The sequence below is a fragment of the Callorhinus ursinus genome, unplaced genomic scaffold (assembly GCF_003265705.2).
Source record: "Callorhinus ursinus isolate GAN/ISIS: 27379988/994484 unplaced genomic scaffold, GSC_fseal_2.0 scaffold88, whole genome shotgun sequence".
Lineage (NCBI taxonomy): Eukaryota > Metazoa > Chordata > Mammalia > Carnivora > Otariidae > Callorhinus > Callorhinus ursinus.
The window spans coordinates 2521943-2542273 of record NW_027397150.1 but is presented as its reverse complement, the minus strand read 5'-3'; the positions used below and the strand labels follow the sequence as shown (position 1 = coordinate 2542273).

Here is a 20331-nt window from a genome sequence, read left to right as displayed (position 1 = left end):
CTGACTCAGTTTCCCCATGCCGCTCCTTTGGGGAAGGGTAACTACTTCTATCATAGGAGTTCACAGATTGAGGAGAGCAGTGTTTTTACTGGGCTCCTCTATGTTGAATCAGGAGTGTCTCCAATTCAGAAATAGCTACAAATATGCTGTATTAGGGACTGTGGCTTGCCTTATGGGTCCCCAAAGTGCCCTAGGTGGACAAATAATTCATTTAGATTTAAGAGGGATGGGTCTGAAATTTCTTAGACCACAAGGCTGGGAAATCCATTCATTTGGGCCAAGTAATCTTGCTTTTTCTGCTAATGTTCAGTAGATAGGCTGATGTAAGGGTACAACCAGTGTCTTTATCATAAAGGAGAGGAGACTGAGGGTGGGGCTTAGGGTGTGGGAGGTCTGGTTTCTCCATTTTCTGCTCTGTATGACACTTATATGTCACCTGCTCCTCTCATGACTTAGGGTTGGCTCAGGCTGGAAATCCCCTGCAGGCTTGGTGAGTATCTACTAATTTTAACTTCTGGATTAATCAGGGTGACTCCTGCCTGGGAAACCAAAGCCAGATACTCTCTATCAGGAGACTTTAGTCTTTTCTTTCTTTTTTTTTTTTTTGGACTTTAATCTTTTCTGAGCACCGACCCTTCTGAGAATCCAACAGAAGCTATGGATCCTCTCTCCAGAAAACGGAACCAACTGCACATTCAAACAAAATAGTCAATTTCATTTTGCTTCCCCGGTGCTCTCAGATAGGGGGCTTCCTGTTTTTGGTCTCCAGGCTCCACCCATGAGTTGCTGAGTGTCGAAAAGTTTTCTGTAAACTTGGACCATGATTTCAAGGGCTCTGGAGCCCTTAGTCCCTTTCTGGCCTGGTTCTGGCCTGTCTGTAGTGTTCCTGGGAAGTAACATGTGCTCCCAAAGGTGGGAGTGGTGTCTGGCTCTGGAATTTCTAATGCTGCCTCATTTGTTCCTGGCAACCAGCATTCAAGGTACTTTACACAAGTTGTGTGCATGTGATTGTGCATTGAAGGCACAGGTGAGATGGGAAAGGGGATATGGGGTGGGGCTTCGTCCTGAAAGTGGAGTGTGGTCTCCAGGCAGCAGATACTTCTATGCTGGTAGGAGGGCTGTGGCGAGTTGGGGAAACTTCCTGAGCCTTGGAGAATCATCCCCTCTCTTTTCCCAAGGGATCATGACAAAAACAGGACCTCAGGGAGAGCGGGAAGGAGGCCCCTCAGATTTCGTTCCATGCTTTGTGGTCTGGGAAGATGTTGTGTTTTGTTTTGTTTTGCATTTTGAGTAAGTGAAGCTGCCCATTGACGGCTGCCACATTTTCTGCTCTGTACACTGTGCTCCCTGAGGCATTCTCGAGACCTCTGTCTATGCAAGGGTTTGTGTCCTGAACAAAGGTAAATGATGTTGTCATGGTCCCAAAGAGAGATCTAAATTGTAGGAAAGGAAACTCGGAGAGGATTGCTCTCTCTAGGGTCTCTGAATGAGGGTCTGAGCAGAGGCCTGAGGTGCCTCAGTATCAAAGGAGCCCCCAGCGTCTAGTTGTTAAGAGTTAAGGGTCATTCCTCTGCCACGGGCTGTTCTGGTTCCGCTGATGTACCCCGGGACTGAGTTAACGCTCCTTTCTGTCACAGCTGTTCGCCTCCTAGTACCTTTCTTTTCAGGTCAGCTGAGAAGTGGGAGTTAAGCTGTTGCCTTTCTCACTATTCCCCCTAAGAGATACTCAGGTCTTTTCCATGTCAAAGGCTTTAGTGCTCACCACTATGGGAAAAAAAAAAAAAGAGTAAAAATGAACAAGCACAGGAAACCAACACAGCATCATAAAATTACGGTGTAACTTTTAGGGAGAGGAGACAATCACGCTCAGTCATGCCCTGTTGACCACTCCTGCAGGACCTCTCAGGCTGGCAGTACTTTGGATCTGGTTGATGACTGTGTACATCTAGAGACACGATGTCTGCAGGGCATTCATAGCTGTATGGGCTCTGTGGGGCTGACTCAACTCAGAACACTGATATGGCTTTGCGAGTGGGGGCTGATATGAAATATTAACCCAACTTTGGGAAAGATAGTGCTGCTAAGAGAACTGGAATATTTCAGGACTTTCTCTAGACACAAGGGCGATGTGTCTAAATCTCTTCCTGCATAGATTATGCCCACAGATGGTCCTCTTATTCCCAGTTTATGACTTGCCCCCTATTAATCATATCCATTTACATTTAACTTTGCTGCTTGCCTTGAAGGAGGTGCTTTCTCTGTTATGGCTAGGTTTTCTGCCCAGGACTCACTGCACCGTCCTCTCCCTCTGCCCCTCCCATAGGCTGCCATTTTTATGTGACTTCCTCCTGTAAGCCTCTAGATTATGATTGGTGAATTGCTTGTTTGGATTGTTTGTCTCCTTGAGAGGACATGAAGACAGAGACCCTGTAGTGTGCTAAACTTAGCAGAGTGCCTGGAACATAGCTGGGGCTCAATAAATAATTGTTAAATACATGAATGAATGACTTCAAAGAACTTTCTTTTGGGCTCTATGTCTAGATCTTCCTGGGGACATAGTAGTTCTCTCCTCCCTGGTAAGGGATACTTTAGTGGAAAAATTTGAGAAGCATTTTTAAATCTCCTCTTTCATCCCTCCTCAGGCTTGAGTCTCTCAGCTCTCTGATTTCAGGTACCCTCCACTACTGGGCATCTTCCTCATCTGCTCATAGCACTTGGCAGAGTGCGGTGGAAGCAGCATGTGCTGGGAATCAGAAGACCTTTGTTTTATCTGAGTTCCAGGCCACAGGATTTTCTATAAATCATAAAAGCTTTCTGGGCCTCAGCTTTCTCAACTCTATAATGGGTATAATAATATGCTTCCCATTTTTTCAAGGGGTTATTATTAAGATAAAATCAAATAAAGAATGTGGAATTGTTTTGCAAACGTGACACACACAATTTGAGACAGATAAGAGCCTGGGAAGGACATAAGTAAACTTCAGAGCCCAAAGCTCTCTCTTTACCCACAGATCTGAACTTTTTTTAAAAAATTTTTTATTGTTATGTTAATCACCATATATTACACAGATCTGAACTTTTAACTGCTTTTTAAACATCTCCAGATTCTCCAAACATATGCCCCAAATCTAATTCATCATCTTTGTTCTGGCTATCTATTGCTGTGTAATAAGCCACCACAACTCTGCAGCTTAAAATAATAATCACAAATTTTGTGCACGAATGAGGGGGTGGACTGTGCTCAGCACCCTGGGATATCTCATGTGTATGTAGCCAGATCATGGTGGGGCTTGGGGTCATCTTTGAGGCTTCTTCACTCATGTGGCTGGTGCCTAGGCTAAGTAATACTACAATAGCTGTGTGTGTGATCTTCTCACATGGTGGCCAAACCTCTCAGGGTGAGTATCCCGAGAGAAGTAGGCAAACGCCGCATGGTCTTTTCTAACCTCACTTTGTGAGTCATACTTCTGCTGTCTCCTACTCACTGAGGCCATCACCAAGGGGAGGGGATGTAGATACCACCTCTTGATGGAAGGAGTGTCAAAAATTTGAGGATTTAAAAAACATTTTTATAATCTGCTGTTCCTCTGCTGTTTGCTTTCTCAGTAAATGACATCTCTATGTCCAATTACTGAAGCCAGAATTCTGGAAGCCGTCTTCACTTCATTTCTTTTCCTTGCCTGTCACATCCAATGAGTAAGTCCTATTAATTATACCTTCAAAAACTCTCTCAAATATATCTAATTCCATCCACCTCTGCTGGCAGATCAAACCACTTATTCTAAATCAAGACATCATTTTCTCTCATCCAATTACTACAATAGTAATTGTAGTAATCCTGCTTAAAAGCTCTTTTTAAAAAAAAATTCAATTCTTCTCTCTGTCTAGTATTTACCATACTGCCATTGGTATAAATTTTCTAAAATGATTATCTGTTTATTTTACTCTTCTTTTAAAAACTCATCAGTGGGGACACCTGGGTGGCTCAGTTGGTTGGGTGTCTGCCTTCGGCTCAGGTTACGATCCCGGAGTCCTGGGATCGAGTCCCGCATCGGGCTCCTTGCTCGGCGGGGAGCCTGCTTCTCCCTCTCCCTCTGCCTGCCGCTCCCCCTGCTTGTGCTTTCTGACAAATAAATAAAATCTTAAAAAAAAAAACAACAACTCATCAGTGGTCACCATAGTGAAAGAGAGTTACAGCAGACCCTGAGCATAAGCTTGCACTGGATAATATGGCCACTTCCTCCCTTCCTCCAGGTGATGTTCTAATCAACTGCACTACTTCTACTTCCTTAAATGGATCTTGTTTTTGTGGGTCTCTGAGCACTTGATACTTTTCTTCTCCTCTGGTTGGAACATTGATTACTCCTGGTCCTCATCTTTCCCTGGCTAATTTCTACTTACACTAATTCCTACTCACACTTTCTATGGAAGCCACTCCTGACCCCTAAATTCAAGTGATGTGCTCCCTTAGTAGTCCATATTTTCCTTATGCTAACACTTATCATCAATAGTGGAATCATCTGATTAATTGTCTGTATCCACTAGAATGGAAGCTCCCTAAGGTAAGGAGCTATGTCTCTTTCATTCTATGCATGGTGCCTACCACAGAGCCTAGTCCATAGTAAGTGCTTATTCTACATTTTTTAGAAGAGTGAATAAATGAATAAATTGATGTACATATGTATGTGTTTATGGATGGATCGATAGATGGAGGGAAGGAAAAACGGAGGGAGGGAGGAAGTTGTGAATCATTGTTTCAGTCAAGCTGGGATCTCAGCAAAGAATTTGCCTCCTATTTCACTGAAAAAAATGGGGACTGGAGATCATTAGGCAGAAAGCCTCTCAACTTTTTGTCTACCACCTCTAAACTACAAACTTCTGTACGTCCCCAACAGTCTTGTGCTCCTTCTCTTTTCCCTCAAAGCATGAAGTATCTCCCCTTCCAGGCAAGACCTGGGCCATTAACTCTGCTCTAAATCCCCTCTAGCCCAATGCCATTGGTCACCTTCTTGCTCTTCCAGGTCTCTTTCTCTACTGGCTCCTTCCCTTGACCTATCATAACTTGTCTTTTTCCTTCTTAAATAAAACTAAAAAATAAAACCAAAAACCTCTTTTTACCTTTCATGTCCCTCTACACAATGCCCTATCAGTTTCCTTCCCATTCACACTGAAATAGTTTACTTTTGTTGTCTCCTCTCCCTCGCCTTCCATTGAGTTCTTGACCCATTGCAATCTGGCCTAGTAAACTCATTAGTCTTCCCATCTCAGGAAATAATACTCTTGTCACCCATGACAAAATCTGGGGTCCTGATATCCATTGCCAAATTATTTCCTTAAGATAGGAGGCAGTTTAAGATGGTAGCATAGTAAGATCTTGAACTCCTCTCCTTCCATGGACACAAATCCAAGACTACATACAGTACAATTCTCTCCAAAAAGAACCTGAGAACTAGCTGAACAGCTACTCTACAACAAAGGATAAAAGGGCCACATCGAGATGGTTAGGAGAGGCAGAGAAGCAGTATCACTAAAATCCCATCCTTGGCATGGCACCCCACCATTGAGAAGGGTTCCCACAAATATATCAGGCATCCCAACCTTTGGGACCTGCACTGGAGGTACAAGCTCTCCCCCAAATATCTAGCTTTGAAAACCAATGGAGCTTATACCCAGGAGAACCGTAGGACTGTAGGGAATGGGGATTCCACTCTTGAAGGGCTCACATGCAGATTCACTCAATTTTATGACTTAGCACAGAAACACAGTTTGAAAAGAGCCTATATCATATGTGAAGGAGATTAATTTGCTGATTGTAAAGGGTCTTCCACAAGGACAAAAGCTTGTTGGGATTCTATCCAGGAATGGAGGTGCTGGTGGGTGTCATTTTTATGTTCTGTCTTTAGCTTGCTAGTGCTGTTGGGTGCCATTTTGCACTCACTCTAACCTGCTAGCACCTGCTCTGTTGTGCTGCTAATGCAGTTCTCCCCTCTCATGCAACTTCCTTAGTGGGCTAGTGTCCTGCTCCCTTCCCACCTTCCATAATCCCTCCAAACCAGCAGGCACACACAGCTCACATAAGGGATGCCCCTTGACACCCTCTTTGACGGTTCAGGGGGATTGTGTTTCTGGGCTCCATGGGTTTGAAGTAATCAGAGACAGTGCAAGAGACAACCAAGAACTAGGGCAGGGTTAAATAATAAGATTTATCACCTACAGAGGCCACCCCTTCAATACTGAGAGAGGTAGTTGTTTTGCCTGACACATAGAAACAAACACAGAAAGTAAAACAAAATGAGGAAACAGAGGAATATATTCCAAATGAAAGAACAAGACAAAATCCCAGGAAAAAAAACCTTAATAAAACAGAGATAAATAACCTGATAAAGAGTTCAAAGAATGGCCATAAAGATGCTCACTGAACTCAGGAAAAGAATGGATGAACACAGTGAGAACTTCAACAAAGAGAAAATATGAGGAAGTACCCCACACAGAAGTCACAGAACTGAAGAATGTGACAATTGAACTGAAAAATGCACTAGAGGGGTTCAATAGCAGGCTAGATGATGCAGAAGAAATAATCGGTGAGCTGGAAAACAGGGCTCACATAAGCAGAGCAGTAAAAAGAAAAAAGAATTTTAAAAAGTGAAGATAGCTTAAGGGACCCATGGAAAAACATCAAGTGGAATAATATTTGCATCATAGGGCTCCAAGTAGGAGAAGAGAGAGAGAAAGGGGCAGAACACTTATTTGAAGAAATAATGACTGAAAACTTTTCTAACCTGGGGAAGGAAACAGACATCAGATCCAGGAATTTCAGAGATTTCCAAATAAGATAAACATAGAAAGACCCACAACAAGACATTAAAATGTCAAAAGTTAAAGGTAAAGAGAGAATCCTAAACACAAAAAAAAAAAAAAAAAAAAACTAGTTACATACAAGGGAACACCCAAAAGGCTATCAGCAGATTTCTCATTGGAAACTTTGCATGCCAGGAGGGAGTGGCATAATATAATCAAAGTGCTGAAAGAAAGAAACTTCTAACCAAGAATACTCTACCGGGCAAGATTATTGTTCAGAATTGGAGAGATAAAGAGGTTTCCAACAAGCAAAAGCTAAAGGAATACACCTCCACTAAAGCAGCCCTAAAAAAAATGTTAAACGGACTTCTTTAAGCTGAAGAAAACATGAAAGTAAAAGTCTCACTGGTAAAGGTAAATATATAGTAAAGGTAGTGGAATAATCACTTACAAAGTTAATATGAAGGTTAAAAGAGAAAAGTAGTAAAAAAATAACTAACTGCAATAATTAGTTAAGGGATGCACAAAATAAAAAGATGTAGAATGTGACATCAACAACATAAAATGTGGTAAAGGGGAGTAAAAATGCAGGGTCTTAGAATGCATTCAAAATTAACTTGCTAGCCACTTAAAGTAGACTGTTATGACATATGTGAGCCTCATGGTTAACCACAAAGCAAAAATTTGTAATAGATCCACAAAAGGTAGTGAAAAGGGAATCTAAGCATAACACTACAGAAAGTCATCAAACCAGATTTACGGTGGTGACCATTTTACAATGTATACAAATGTTGAATTATTATGGTGTACACCTGAAACTAATATAATGTTGTATGTCAATTATACTTCAGTTTTAAATATTACTTCCTTAAAAGGTTATACAAGTTAGTTAAATGGTTGAGCTCATCAAAGAGCTCTTGGTAACTCCATATTAGTATCTTTAAAACTCACATCATTTCTTCCTTAATAGTTTTACTAGAAGCCATGTGACTTGATTTTAGAGTGATGAGAACTTGTTCTCTAGGACCTCTTTCACTTTCCTGGGTAGACTCTTTGGTAGGAAATGATCACTTTCTTTGATCTGGTTCCCTCCTTCCCCATTTTAGTTTTGCTTTTCTACAGACAGGAAACATGGCTAGGCACAGGAAAGAGCTGCTTCATTTTTTATTGTAAACTGCACGTAAACACAGTTACTTTATCCTATGCATCCAGACACATAACCGAATACTTCTTCCTACGATGCTTCCTAACTTTCTTTACAGTTATTTCCCCTGCCTTTGACCATACGCAATTGTTAGGAAGACAAATCAAGATTTTGTCAATTTAAAATTAAAAAAAACCCCACATAAATATATTATAGATAAGAAAGATATTAATTTGGGCGCCTGGGTGGCTCAGTTGGTTAAGCAACTGCCTTCGGCTCAGGTCATGATCCTGGCGTCCTGGGATCGAGTCCCGCATCGGGCTCCCTGCTCAGCAGGGAGTCTGCTTCTCCCTCTGACCCTCTTCCCTCTCGTGCTCTCTGTCTCTCATTCTCTCTCTCTCTCAAATAAATAAATAAAATCTTTAAAAAAAAGAAAAAAGAAAGATATTAATTTATCTGAATTTAGTAGACGATTAGCAGATTAAACCACCATCTTGATAACCCAAATTGTATTACTCCATTTCTGCATTAATTTTGCAATCTGTATTTGTAAAATTAATCCATATTTCTTCTTTAACTTGTGAATGAATTATAGAATTCTTTCAGAAGACTAGAATATCTTATATCCCTTTTTAAATGGTCAGTCAAGCGTTCTTTCTACTGCTTCTATCTTCAGGTTCATGTTGCTCTTCCAGGCCACCCTTTCATTAGATATTTCAAAACAAAATTCACTGTTCCATTTTCTGTTTTCAAGCATGATCTCAGCCCTTCTGAGGCTGCTGGATTGATATTTCAAGGTTTCTTTTAGCTGCTTTGCGTTGACTTTCGATATCGGAAAACTTGAATGCCATATCCAACACATTTTTATGTTGTTGGGTTTTTGTTTTTTTTTTTTTGAGAATTCCTGGGCACCTCTTCCACTGCGCCTCTGCTTTCTTTGTCATAATAGTCATCTTGGGTAGGAGGATGGGTTAGCCTGGTGATGGGTATTAAAAAGGGCATGTTCTGCATGGAGCACTGGGTGTTATATGCAAACAATGAATCATGGAACACTACATCAAAAACTAATGATGTAATGTATGGTGATTAACATAACCTAATAAAAAAATTAAAAAATAGTCACCTTTTATTCATTTATTATTGATTTTATTCATTTATTATTATCAGGATCCAGCCATAAGACAGGGCTCCCCTGGCCCAGTTTGGGCACATTTTCATATTTAAGAAGCACAATTCATTGGTCATAAGTAACTAAATAGTAACTCAAATTTCTACTTACAGTCTCTCAAAAGATGTTAAAGGAAATCCAATTTATAAACACGGTAACATTTCCTACACCCACCTTTCCTGTCCTCTTCAGTCTTCTCAAACCATCCCATCCATCTGCTGCCCAGACAGTCTTACTCTTCTGAGCCCCAATGCACTAGCACCCCTATTTCTAAACTGGCTTGAGTGGCCTTGGTATTTGCTTATCTCTTCCTTTCCTCCCTACTCATCAGTCCAAACTGATTTACTTCTTAAGAAGTAAACAAGAGGGAGAAGCTGAGTGGAAAGTAAAAATACAAAAAATATTTTTGACTAGCAGGAGGTCATGAAAGAAGAAGACTGGGAGCACTTATGTAAACATTTTGTCACTGTCATCCATTTATTCATTGTCTACTAAATACTAAATATCAACCGAGTATTGTGGAGATTCAAAATAGAGCAAGATATTGTCTTTATCTTTGAGAAGCTTACAAAATTAGGGACTATGTGTCTGCTATGGTTTCTCCCTATCCCTCACACTAAATTTTTGAAGTTCTTTTGAGCATGTTGGAAATACCCTTGCCAGACATGATCTCTTTGTCCTTATAAAGCAGATTCCATTCTCACAAAGAGAAAGGATGCAAGGTATAATGGGCCTGGATCTTAACTTGAGTCTATGTGCTGTGTAGTCTTCATTCTTTCGCATTGGATACATCCTTCTTTCTCCCACCCCAAAGAAGCTTTAGGGAAGTTGTCTGTTCTGATAGAGGTCCCAGCACATGTCCTAGGTTAGTGACCTGGTTTTGTGTTATCTCTTGTGCATGCTGACACCTTTTATTTTTAGACCATTAGGGTACAAGTGAAAGCTGATTGAGGAGCTGCTACAATTTTTTGGATTTTAGGCCCCTTCTTTCACATTCTTCAGTCTTTCGGATTCACATATGAACATCCATTTCTAAAAAATGTATCATTAGTCTAGTCCTTATTTTACCACTGTTTTGGTATAATAAAATAAGTTCAACAGGCAGTTGTCAAACATCTTAATAACTTAGGCATAGAACTAGGTGTTATGGATCCAAAAAATAATGTAGGTAATAATAATAAACAATACATGACCTTTATTGAATGCTTACTAATCTTCCAAGTATTGTTCTAAGCACTTTATTTGTATTAATTGATTATTTGTATTAAGTTATATTCTAAGCATTTTATTAATGTAACTCTGTATTAGAGTTCTTCAGAGAAACAGAGCAAATAGTCTATATATAAATATATAGAAAGAGGTTTATTATGAAGGATTATCTCATGCAATTATGGAAGCATAACCCATACTGTGTAGTTCTCTATATGGAGAAGTCCCACAACCTGACATCTACAAGCTGGTGGCACAGGAAAGCCAGTGGTGGAGTTCCAGTCCAAATCTGCAGGCCCAAGAACCAGGAGACCCAATAGTGTAAGTCCCTGTCCAAGTCCAAGGCCCAAGAACCAGGAACACTAATGTCCAAGGGTAAGAGAAGATGGATGTCCCAGCTCAAGCAAGGAGTAAATCTGCCCTTCCTCTGCTTTTTTGTTCTTTTTGGGTTATGGTGCCTACCACATTGGTAAGGGTGATCATCTTTACTCTGTTTACTAGTTCAAATGCTAATCTCTTCCAGAAACACCCTCACAGACACATCCAGAAATAATGTTGTACCAGCTATCTGAGCACCCCTTAGCCCAGTCAAGTTGACACATAAACTTAACCATTACAAACTTTATGAGATAATAACCAAAACAAAGACAGAGAGATTAGGTAACATGCTCAAGTTTACATAGCTAGCAAGTGGTAGAGCCAGGATTTGAACCAAGGCAGTCTGATTTCAGAACCCATGCTCTTAACTATCACACTATAATGGAAAATGAATTAGACTCATAAGACTCATTTGTTGTCTTTAGGAAACTTATAGTCTGGTGATAGAAGCAGGTAGTAGACATTAAACAGATCATTTCAATATAACATGATTGCTAAGATATAGACATGCACGGGATGTTGTATCTTTCCTTCCTCTCTTCTTCACTACCTATGTGTATGATTACCAAAAGGTCATTTTGGTGGTTGGCCATCACTTCTTACTGAGAAATAAAAGAAGGGGTTAATTGTAAGTTGTGCTGTCTTCCTGAGCATATGTCTGACACTTACTGGAGTCTGCCAAGGATGACTTAGGCCAGTAGTTCTCACCCAGAATGGGGGTGGGACATTTGCGATACCTGGAGACATTTTGATTATCACATCTGGAGAAGTGCTACTGGTCTCTAGTGGGCAGAGGTCAGAAATGCTGCTGAACATCCTACAATGCACAAGGACAGCTCCCACAACAGAGACTTATCTGGCTTAAAATGTCAGTAGTGCCAAGGTTGGAAAACACTGATCTAGGCTGTCTATTGTCACTACTTCTATTAATTCACATGGAAACAAGTAACAGAATGAGAACAAATCTAGAATATATGTTCGGTGATTTTAAAATCCTGAAGAGAATGTCCTGCTGGGCTGCATGCTCCAAGAGGCTAGAGCTTCCATCTGTATTGCTGATGCTAGAGCCTCACGCAGTGCCAGGCACATTAGTGGTGGTTCAAATACCGTTACTGGCACTGAATTGTTTTTGTCACAGAGATGATAATGTGTGGAATGGAATCAGAGGCACTGTGACAATGAAAGCCTAAGTATGTCTGCATATGCACTAGGCACAGGATAAGTGCTCGGTAAAGTGTTGAAGGCAGAGATGGATGGTGGGAAGGATTAATAAATAGAAACTTGAAAGCCCTGGGGACACAGGCATTTTCAATCTTTTTTTAAATTCATTTTCAATCTTTTATTAGTTGAAGAGAATGCTTTTTGGAAATGATAGATTTGTGGAAAGTGAACAGCTGGATGTATATATGATATTGAACAATATTACTGAGATTTTGTGTGACAGTAGATGAGGTCAGAATAATATAGGTCGTATTTCCTTTTTCCTCTATAGGTAGCTTCTTTCTACTGTTCTTTCTTAGCCTATATATAGATACCTAACTATATCCACCTCCTTTGTTCTTCTTCCTCCACAAAGAGTCAACACACCTCCCTTCATCTTGCATCTTCCTGCTGTCATCTTTTCTTTGCCTTAACCAGACAAGCTTTGGCACCCTCATGAAAAAAGAACAGAACAGCAAACACAAATAGGAATAAAAGTGAATTTAGTTAGAATGAGAAAAGAAACCCCAATGTATTACAAGTTTTAAAAAGCTGAGAAATACTATGAATGCCAGAAAAATAGCATACTATTTTTATTAATGAAATGCCTTCATGCTTCTATAATACTTTGCTAATGAATAGCTCTGGCTTCCATTCACTTCAAACTTTGTTTCTTCTCCACTTCCTGCCTACTGCTAGAGAAGTAAATCGAAGCAACAGGGAACACAAGCCCAGAGAGGGGATGTGACTTGTCATCATTTTATTTGAAAATCTACTGGCATGAAAGCAAGGGAGAGTGTCGGGGCCAGCATCAGTGTCCTTTGTCTTTATCTTCTGGGGCAGAACTAGAAGGATTATCAGCAACATGCCCTACCCCCTTACCCACCCTCAAGCTCCAACTTTTACTGAATTCCTGATCAGAGGGCAGACCCTCTGGTGAAGACCATACTTACTGTTTCCAAGCAGAAACCTCTTCTCTCTTCCCTGTCCCACCAGGTCAGGCGAAAGCTTTGGCTGCTGGGCCCCTCTGCCCTCTCTAAGAAGGCTGTCACTCTCATTGACAGATCATTCGGAACATCCAGTGACTGCCATCTCAGGCAGCAATGTGAGTCTGCAAATCTCCAGTTTGCCTGCTAACTACAAACAACTCACCTGGCTTTACACCACCAATCAGAAGATTCTAGAATGGGAGTCCAACAGGACTAGCTTCTTCAAGTCTAAGTTTAAGGACAGGGTGCGACTTAATCAAAGCCATGCACTGTGCATCTATAATGTCCAGAAAGAGGACAGCAGCACCTACATCCTCAGGGTGTTGGATGAGTCTGGGACAGAGAAGGACTGGCATATCTCACTGGAGGTACATGGTGAGTTTGGGGAGTCCCACTCTAGGGCCCTGGATGGACCACTGGGAGGTTTCCTAGGGCACATGGGGGCCCTTTCTGGGAGGAGGATAGAGAAATCTCAGGACAGGCTTCATTCATTTCTCCTGGAGCCAGTTCCTCTGGGGAGTGAGGTTGGGCCAGCAGAACCAAAATTGATAGCCTTGGGACATTTAAAAGTTCTTCTGATGTTAGTGTCTGAGATGTGAAGAAAGGGAAAACCATAGAAATGATTTCCTCTCTGGTCTCTTCATGCTCTCCTGTGACCAACCCAAATCAGTTCTGAGCTCATCTTAATAATATACCTGAACACAGACTTCATCAGACTTAAGGAAAAAGTTATAAGAGACACAGGATGGGGCAGGAGCTATTAAAGGAGGGTTTTTTTATTTTTCAAAATGGATGGGACATAAACTTACACTCATAGCTCCAGCCTAACCGGTATGTGTGGAATAAGGACTAGGATATTATACTTGGAATCAGACAGACCTGGGTTAAAAACCTCGGTTGCTAGCTCACTTCCTAGCTGTGTGACCTTGGAGAAAGGTCGTAACGTCTCTGTGCCCATATTTGGTAAGTTTGTTTTGATGGCAAGTAACAGAAGCCAATTTGATGTAAATTTAGCAAAAAAAAAAAAAAGAGTCTATTAAAGAAACTAGAACTATTTAAAGCAATTCAAGGAACTGAGAAGAGTTAAGAAGGGCTGAACAAGAGGAAGAATGAGGACCAGGGCCAACCCAGAGTCCCCAGCCTCAGCAATCTGTGGACTGTGCCTCTTTTGATCCCTGCCACGTACATGACTTACCTCTCAAAGCCTAGACTTTTTTTTTTCAGAGTTCAGCATGAGTACTTTTATATAACTGAAGGAAATTAAGCCACATATGTTGAAGATGAACTGTTGAGAAAATAGTACATTTTTAAAAATAGGAGATTTCTATAATCAATTGACCATTCCATTCACATTAAAGCACTCATAATTGGAGTATTTTTTATTTTATGTACAATGAGTTGACATTAAAGTAGGTATCGTGGTTATCTGCAGTTAACGTAGGTTATCTTGAATGACCAATTCAAGGAAGTTCACTTAATCCGGCTTAATGAAGCCTATATCCTTCGAGTACTGACGGAAACATGGCGGCACATATTGAGGCCGTATTTCTGGATCAGAGCGTGCCGGTTTGAGCAGACGCGGCAAGAACGAGAACCCTGGCCAGATTTCCCCGGATGGCTCCAGTACAGCTGCTGGTGACCCATCTTGCTCTCTCGGATGCAACGAGGCAAAAGGCTCAAAGCCTAGACTTTTTAACTCTTGGTTTAAATTCTCAGAATTTAAAGGGAGAAACTGATTAAGCCAACTTGGCTCAGGTATGCATACCTGATCAAAATATTTATGGCCCAAAGTGTCAGATTTTAAGGCAGAAACATGATTCCTGGGGAGGCCTCTGTGGTGTTGAGGTAGGCAAAAATTAGAGAAGAGGGGCAGGGCAGACATCCAAGACAGGGTCTCCCCGAGAGCCTCGGGGCCCTCATATTGTGAAGACAATTATATCTTCCTTTTAGGATATTATGAGAATCAAAGTAGAAAATGGGAGTGAAACATCAAAAATGAAAACAAGGGGTTTTTCCCAAACCAAATCATTTTATCATGCAGTTTCCTTCTACCACATGATTACCAAAAATACAAATACAAAATCTCTAGAAAATACTCAGAAAATATCTGTAATCTTTCTACCCCCAAACAGTGTAAATGAAGAGTGTCTTCTACAACCCACCAGCTCAATGGTCCCTGTTCTAAGAGGCTGGAGCCTTCTTCTCACGTACTTCCTCCAAGTCACATGGCCTGAAAATTCGGGAAGTCCTGGGAAAAGGAAAAGATTCAAAGTCTCTTACGGCGGTGTTAGGAAAAGCCCAACTTTGTATCATTTACTAATTTCTGTGGTAAATACTCCCACCACAGCCAACTCCAAGTTACAAATGGTTTCACAATCTGCTTGCAACATTCTTGAATATTTTAAATTCCACAAACTGGTGTGACTGTAAGCACACCTGCCTGGACATAAAACCCTGAGGATGGGATTAGCTGCAAGCTCCTTCTTCAGTATAGCCCCTGAATTTCTGATAGCTCTAGTAAGGCATCTTAGAGCCAGACGACACTGGCTGGCTCAATGAGCCCCACCCACAAAGCACACAGTTACGTGCTGCTCGCCATGTGAAATGTGGAAGATGTTACAAGACAAGAGGCTAGACCACAGGAAATGGCAGAAAATAGTACAAAAATTGCTCAGTTCAAGCATGGAGGGGAAGTCCAGCAATCTCAGGGGGTTTCACTCAGGAGATGGTTCTAGAGTTCAGGAGGCCAGGCAGGTGAAACTGCCATTGCCCACCACACGCTTGCAGCCAGAGGGGAGCTCTGATCTCGTCAATTCTTGGCACGTTTAATCCTTTGACACCAGAGCAGCACTGATTCTGTAGGTGTTTTACCCATGGCCAGAATGAAAAGGCCCAGAGGGTTTCAGAAAAAGTGGCCCTGACAAAGGAAAAAGCAGATGCTGGGATTACCTTTCATCCCATCTGGTGGCAGGACAACATCGGTGATAAGATGACCTCCGACACGCATAGAACACTTGCACCCTGCAAGAAGTACTTCCCCATAGACAATGCCATTTTATCTCACTAACACTGTGCTATGAGGTAGAGTCAGTTTACCCATGAGAAGAAAATTCAAGGGGTTAATTATTTTGATACTGTCACTCCATGAGAGCCTATTCCAAGACCGAGGCTGGTCTTACTCCAAAGCTACTGTTTTGTCCTTTGTATCTCATAACTGCTCCATCCATCCATCCACTCACCCATCCATCCATCTATCCATCCATCCACTCACCTATCCATCCATTCATCCATCCAACCATCCATCCATCCATCCATCCATCCATCCATCCATCCATCCATCCAATCCTTTCATCAGATACTTACAGATTTCTATCTGGTAAGCACTGTGGTAAACCCTGAGATACCAAAGTTAACAGACACAGTGCTATTCATCACGCTAATGTGTGCTGGGGGTTACATGAAGTTCTTCTCTGTAGCTCTTCCAGAATCCAGGAGAGGGCTTTGCTCTGTACCTCCTACCCCAGGACTCTTGCTGAATCTGAGTCCAAGAGCTCTTGATGGACAGGCGGGCCACGGTGCCAACTGTGGGCCAGTGCTGGAGAAGAAATTTCACGTAGCTCAGACAGTTGGGATACTAAATCTGACCCCAGGAGATCTTTGCTGCTCTTTCTGGCCCACAGATAGTCATAACCCCATTTTGTTTCTGGGTGCATGGCTCCCCCTCCTGGATCCATTTTAGCTTCACCCCCAAGGAGTAGCCCTTCCAGTCTGAACCTCCAGAGATCAAAGCTGCTCACTGGCTCCCCCTGTAGGGGCCTCTTCTCCATGACACCACTTTCTGCAGCACTCAGCGCCCCTCCCTAGTTTCCTTTGTATTTTATTGGTTAAACTCTCAAAGCGTAATTGCCTCATAAATGCATAAACCCATTGTCTCATCTTACAACATCCTCCTCATCTTCAGATCCTGTACCTAAACCTGACATAGAGATCCGGAAGACACAGAAAGTGAACAATGGCTGTCATCTGCAGCTGTCATGTATGATCCCAAACCAGTCCATAAACTATACCTGGTATGGGGACTTAGGACCCTTTTCAACAGGGCTCCAGAATTTTGTGCTTGAAATCACCGTTGAGCCACAAAACTACTCCAAGTTTTACACCTGCCAAGCGAGCAATCCTGTGAGCAGCAAAAATGATACTGTCTATTTCACCTTACCTTGTAAACTAGGTAAGAAATACTCCCCAGGGAGCGACGGGGGGGGGGGGGAGCTAGGGTAACTAGTTTTCTTTTGCATGAAATGAAGAAAGGTGTGGGGATACTATTCAGTCTCCTGCTCAGATGGAAGATCCCAAAGGCCTCTGTGAGACCTGAGAGACTTGGGTTCTACCCTGGGCTCTGCCGCCAGCTCTCAGCAAGCTTATTTGGCTTTTGTGGAGCTCTCTGTCCTCACCTGCAAGGGGTGGCTGGCACTCCTACCCTGCTCTAACAATGCATGGTCCTAGAATCTGAGGCCTGGGTAATTGTAGGACAATCTGAGCTGTCAGGGTCGAGCAGGAGAAAAGCCCAAGTGGGAGAGCAGACCAGACACAGTTGAACAGGTACATGAAGGGGTTTCTGGCAGACAGCCTAAATCAGCAAAAGAAAGAAGGGCCAAGTAGATGAAAACAAGTAAGAACAAGTAGTGAACAAGAGTGAGGACCTTATCCTAAGGCAGAGACTCTCTGCTTTTTAGAAAGACAGACTCTGGGTTTCATGTTTCAGATTTCTCTGTCTCTTGGGAGGACCCACGCACTTGAGCATCACTGCTGGCTCTCTGTCAAGCTTACACCAGGATTGGGCAGTAAGCTCATAGGTTTTGGAGTTAGGTACTTGGGGTTAATCCTGGGATTGTCACTTAATAGCTAAGCAAGTGACTTAGCTTCTCCAAGTCATGTCCTTCTCCAAGTTGTATCCCTCTTAAATAACAGACAAAATGGTAATTCTTACCTCATGCTGTTATGAGGACTAAATGAGACAGGACAGATACCCTATCTCGAACAGTGCCCAACAGGTCTTCAGTGAATGGTACTTAAATTAGAACCAGTTCCTTCAATTCTGGAGACACTGGGGGCTTGGGGGACCCCTCGATAAATTTAGATTACTAAACCCAGCATTCTGGGTCTTGTACTTTCCACACCCCTGAAACCATATCCCCAAGTATACATAACCATATCCTTCTAGAATAACTCATGTCTGTGGTGCCAACATTTACCTGAGTTCCCTGTCATGCCAGGCATTAGGAACCATGGCCCCCAGAGGCCCTGATCTTTCATGGTCTTCCTGGACCTGGTCTACTCTCCCACCGTGCTGATTTCTTCACCTCTGTTCCTGCACGCGGACTATGGAACCTGTACACTCTTCTTTATTCTTCCCACCTGCCTGGCCATGCCTCTTCTGGTCTCTCCTGCTACCACAGACCCTATGCAACAGTTCAGTGTCTGACCATGAGCCCACCTTTATATCAACACCATGTCCTGAGATCCAGAAAAAGGAAGAGACATAATCCCCGTCCTTTATAAAATGAGGGTGACCGCTCATCTACAGCGAGGATGAAAACAATAATAAGGCCCTTTTTTGGAAGGGCTAAGCCCATCTTGTCACTTTCCAGCCGTCCAAATTATCCTAGAAAAGAACCCCTAATTTCCCTTCCCAACTGTATCACTCATTCCCTTTTCTTTCTATTTTCTGCTTCCTCTCCTGTCCTCTCCTCCATCCCCTCTGTTCTTATGCCTTCTCTCCCCTTCCCTTCCTATCAGTCTTCCCCTTCGTTCTCTTTTCCCCTCTTGGTATAGATGGGATGTGGGGTGGAGAAATGGAGAGGGGAAGGAGTCCTACCTTCCCTAAAGTCAAGACACCTAAGCATTTGGAGTTTTCCTGCTCTTTCAGCCAGATCCTCTGGAGTAGCTTGGGTTGCAACATGGCTAATGGTCATGGTACCCATTGTTCCTGGCCTCATATGGACCTGAGACAAGCTCTTCCAACTCAAGAGTGAAACTTCAAGACAGCTGGGTCTTGCCTTCATCAGCAACCGCGCTGTTAACCAAGACAGGAGCTCTGGCTACACGGGATGGTAGCAAGTGTGCTATTGAAGCATCTACAAGCATTTTCAAATTAACTTTTTCAAAACTACAGTTAATACTTTATTTTATATCTCCTAGTTATTTTCCAACACACATACATAGATACACATATATTTTTCCCGCCAAAAGATGTGACCACACTATGCAATGTTTCCTTGTTTAAATAAAGGATGTGACCATCAACGTCAGACTGTCAGACAATGTCTGCTCCACTGGCCCAGACAAAGGGGAAGATCCAACACAACATGTTGTTGTGTCTGAAGAATTAATTTGTGCCATCTCTGACTCTTGGTCCCACATCCATGCCAAATCTCCTGGGGTTCCTTCTAGCTTTGCCCCCCCCCCCCCCCCCCAAGTTCTGGCCTCCTCTCTGAGGAGCATGCTCTTTAGGTTTCCTGGGAATATGGGTTCAGGCTTACCCCTCAGGAGTGAGCATGCAGCTTTGCCACATAAAAAGGGTCCCTCCCAAGCCTTTCCTGGGGAGCCGAGCACCACTACTTCCTTTGTGGGCAACTCTTCAAGTCCTACCTGTGTCACGGGATCTAATAAAACCATCAGATAACAAAATGTTCTCACTAGGGTCTTCCATTACAGGAAGGTAGGAACCCCCAGGCCCAGCACTGACGGAACACCTGGGATTTCTTTTGTGTGTTCCTCTCCTCCAAGGCTTTCATGGGCCTGGAGCTGAGAGGGCCACTCAAGGATGTATTCCCCCTTCAGGGAACTGTCCCATCACAGATCACTTTTTGTCTACATCAAACCAGCCTTCCCTGCCATCCAGCCCTCCTCTGTGTCAAAACACGCTGTGTGCTCACCAACCTCACGTTTTCCTCCTGGGCTGTCCTGGTTAATTTTATGTGTCAACTTGACCGGGCCCCAGAGGTGACCAGATGTTTGGCCGAACATTATTCTGTGTGTGTCTGTGAGGGTTTTCTGGATAAGATTAACATTTGAATCAGTAGCCTGAGTAAAGCAGATTATCCTCCCTAATGTGTGTGAGCCTCATCAAATCAGGTGAAGGTGTGAATAGGCTCTCCCTCCCCTAAGTATGGAAGAATTCCTTCTGCCTGACTGCTTTTGACCTGGGACATTTGGATTTTTTTCCTGCCTTCAGATGCCATCACCAATCCTGAGTCACCAGTCTGATGACTCAGACCTTGGGACTTATAAGCCTCCATAATTGCATGAGCCAATTCCTTATAATAAATCTTTTTGTGTGTGCGTGTGTGTGTGTGTAGCTCTTACTGGTTTGTTTCTCTGGAGAACCCTGACTAATACATGGGCCACTAGAAAAGCTACCTTTCTCAGCTCCCTTTCTATTTAGT

The 20331-nt window shown here is 42.5% G+C and overlaps 1 protein-coding gene and 1 pseudogene across 3 annotated transcripts; one reads left to right on the top strand and one right to left on the bottom strand.

Annotated features, from left to right (window-relative positions):
- The first annotated feature begins 435 nt into the window (after positions 1–435).
- Positions 436–19194, top strand: CD48 (CD48 molecule). 3 transcript variants are annotated; one of them, XM_025860641.2, is made up of 5 exons: positions 436–490; positions 3607–3696; positions 12962–13261; positions 16848–17114; positions 18813–19194. In XM_025860641.2, exons 2-5 carry the CDS (start codon positions 3693–3695, stop codon positions 18890–18892), a joined length of 651 nt encoding a protein of 216 aa, XP_025716426.1. In that variant the 5' UTR covers positions 436–490; positions 3607–3692; the 3' UTR covers positions 18893–19194. The 3 variants fall into 3 exon arrangements, with proteins under 3 accessions (XP_025716426.1, XP_025716425.1, XP_025716427.1); XM_025860642.2 differs by lacking the exon at positions 436–490 and adding an exon at positions 842–980; XM_025860640.2 differs by lacking the exons at positions 436–490; positions 3607–3696 and adding an exon at positions 618–980.
- LOC112814888 (small ribosomal subunit protein uS14-like) lies at positions 14361–14548 on the bottom strand (annotated as a pseudogene).
- Positions 19195–20331: the final 1137 nt, after the last annotated feature.

Bases quoted from the DNA above. Each gene is read 5' to 3' on its own strand.
- CD48 (XM_025860640.2), top strand. From the start codon at position 821: ATGATTTCAAGGGCTCTGGAGCCCTTAGTCCCTTTCTGGCCTGGTTCT. The intron at 981-12,961 runs GTACTTTACACA...TCTCATTGACAG, and splicing joins CCTGGCAACCAGCATTCAAG to ATCATTCGGAACATCCAGTG. The intron at 13,262-16,847 runs GTGAGTTTGGGG...CCTCATCTTCAG, and splicing joins TATCTCACTGGAGGTACATG to ATCCTGTACCTAAACCTGAC.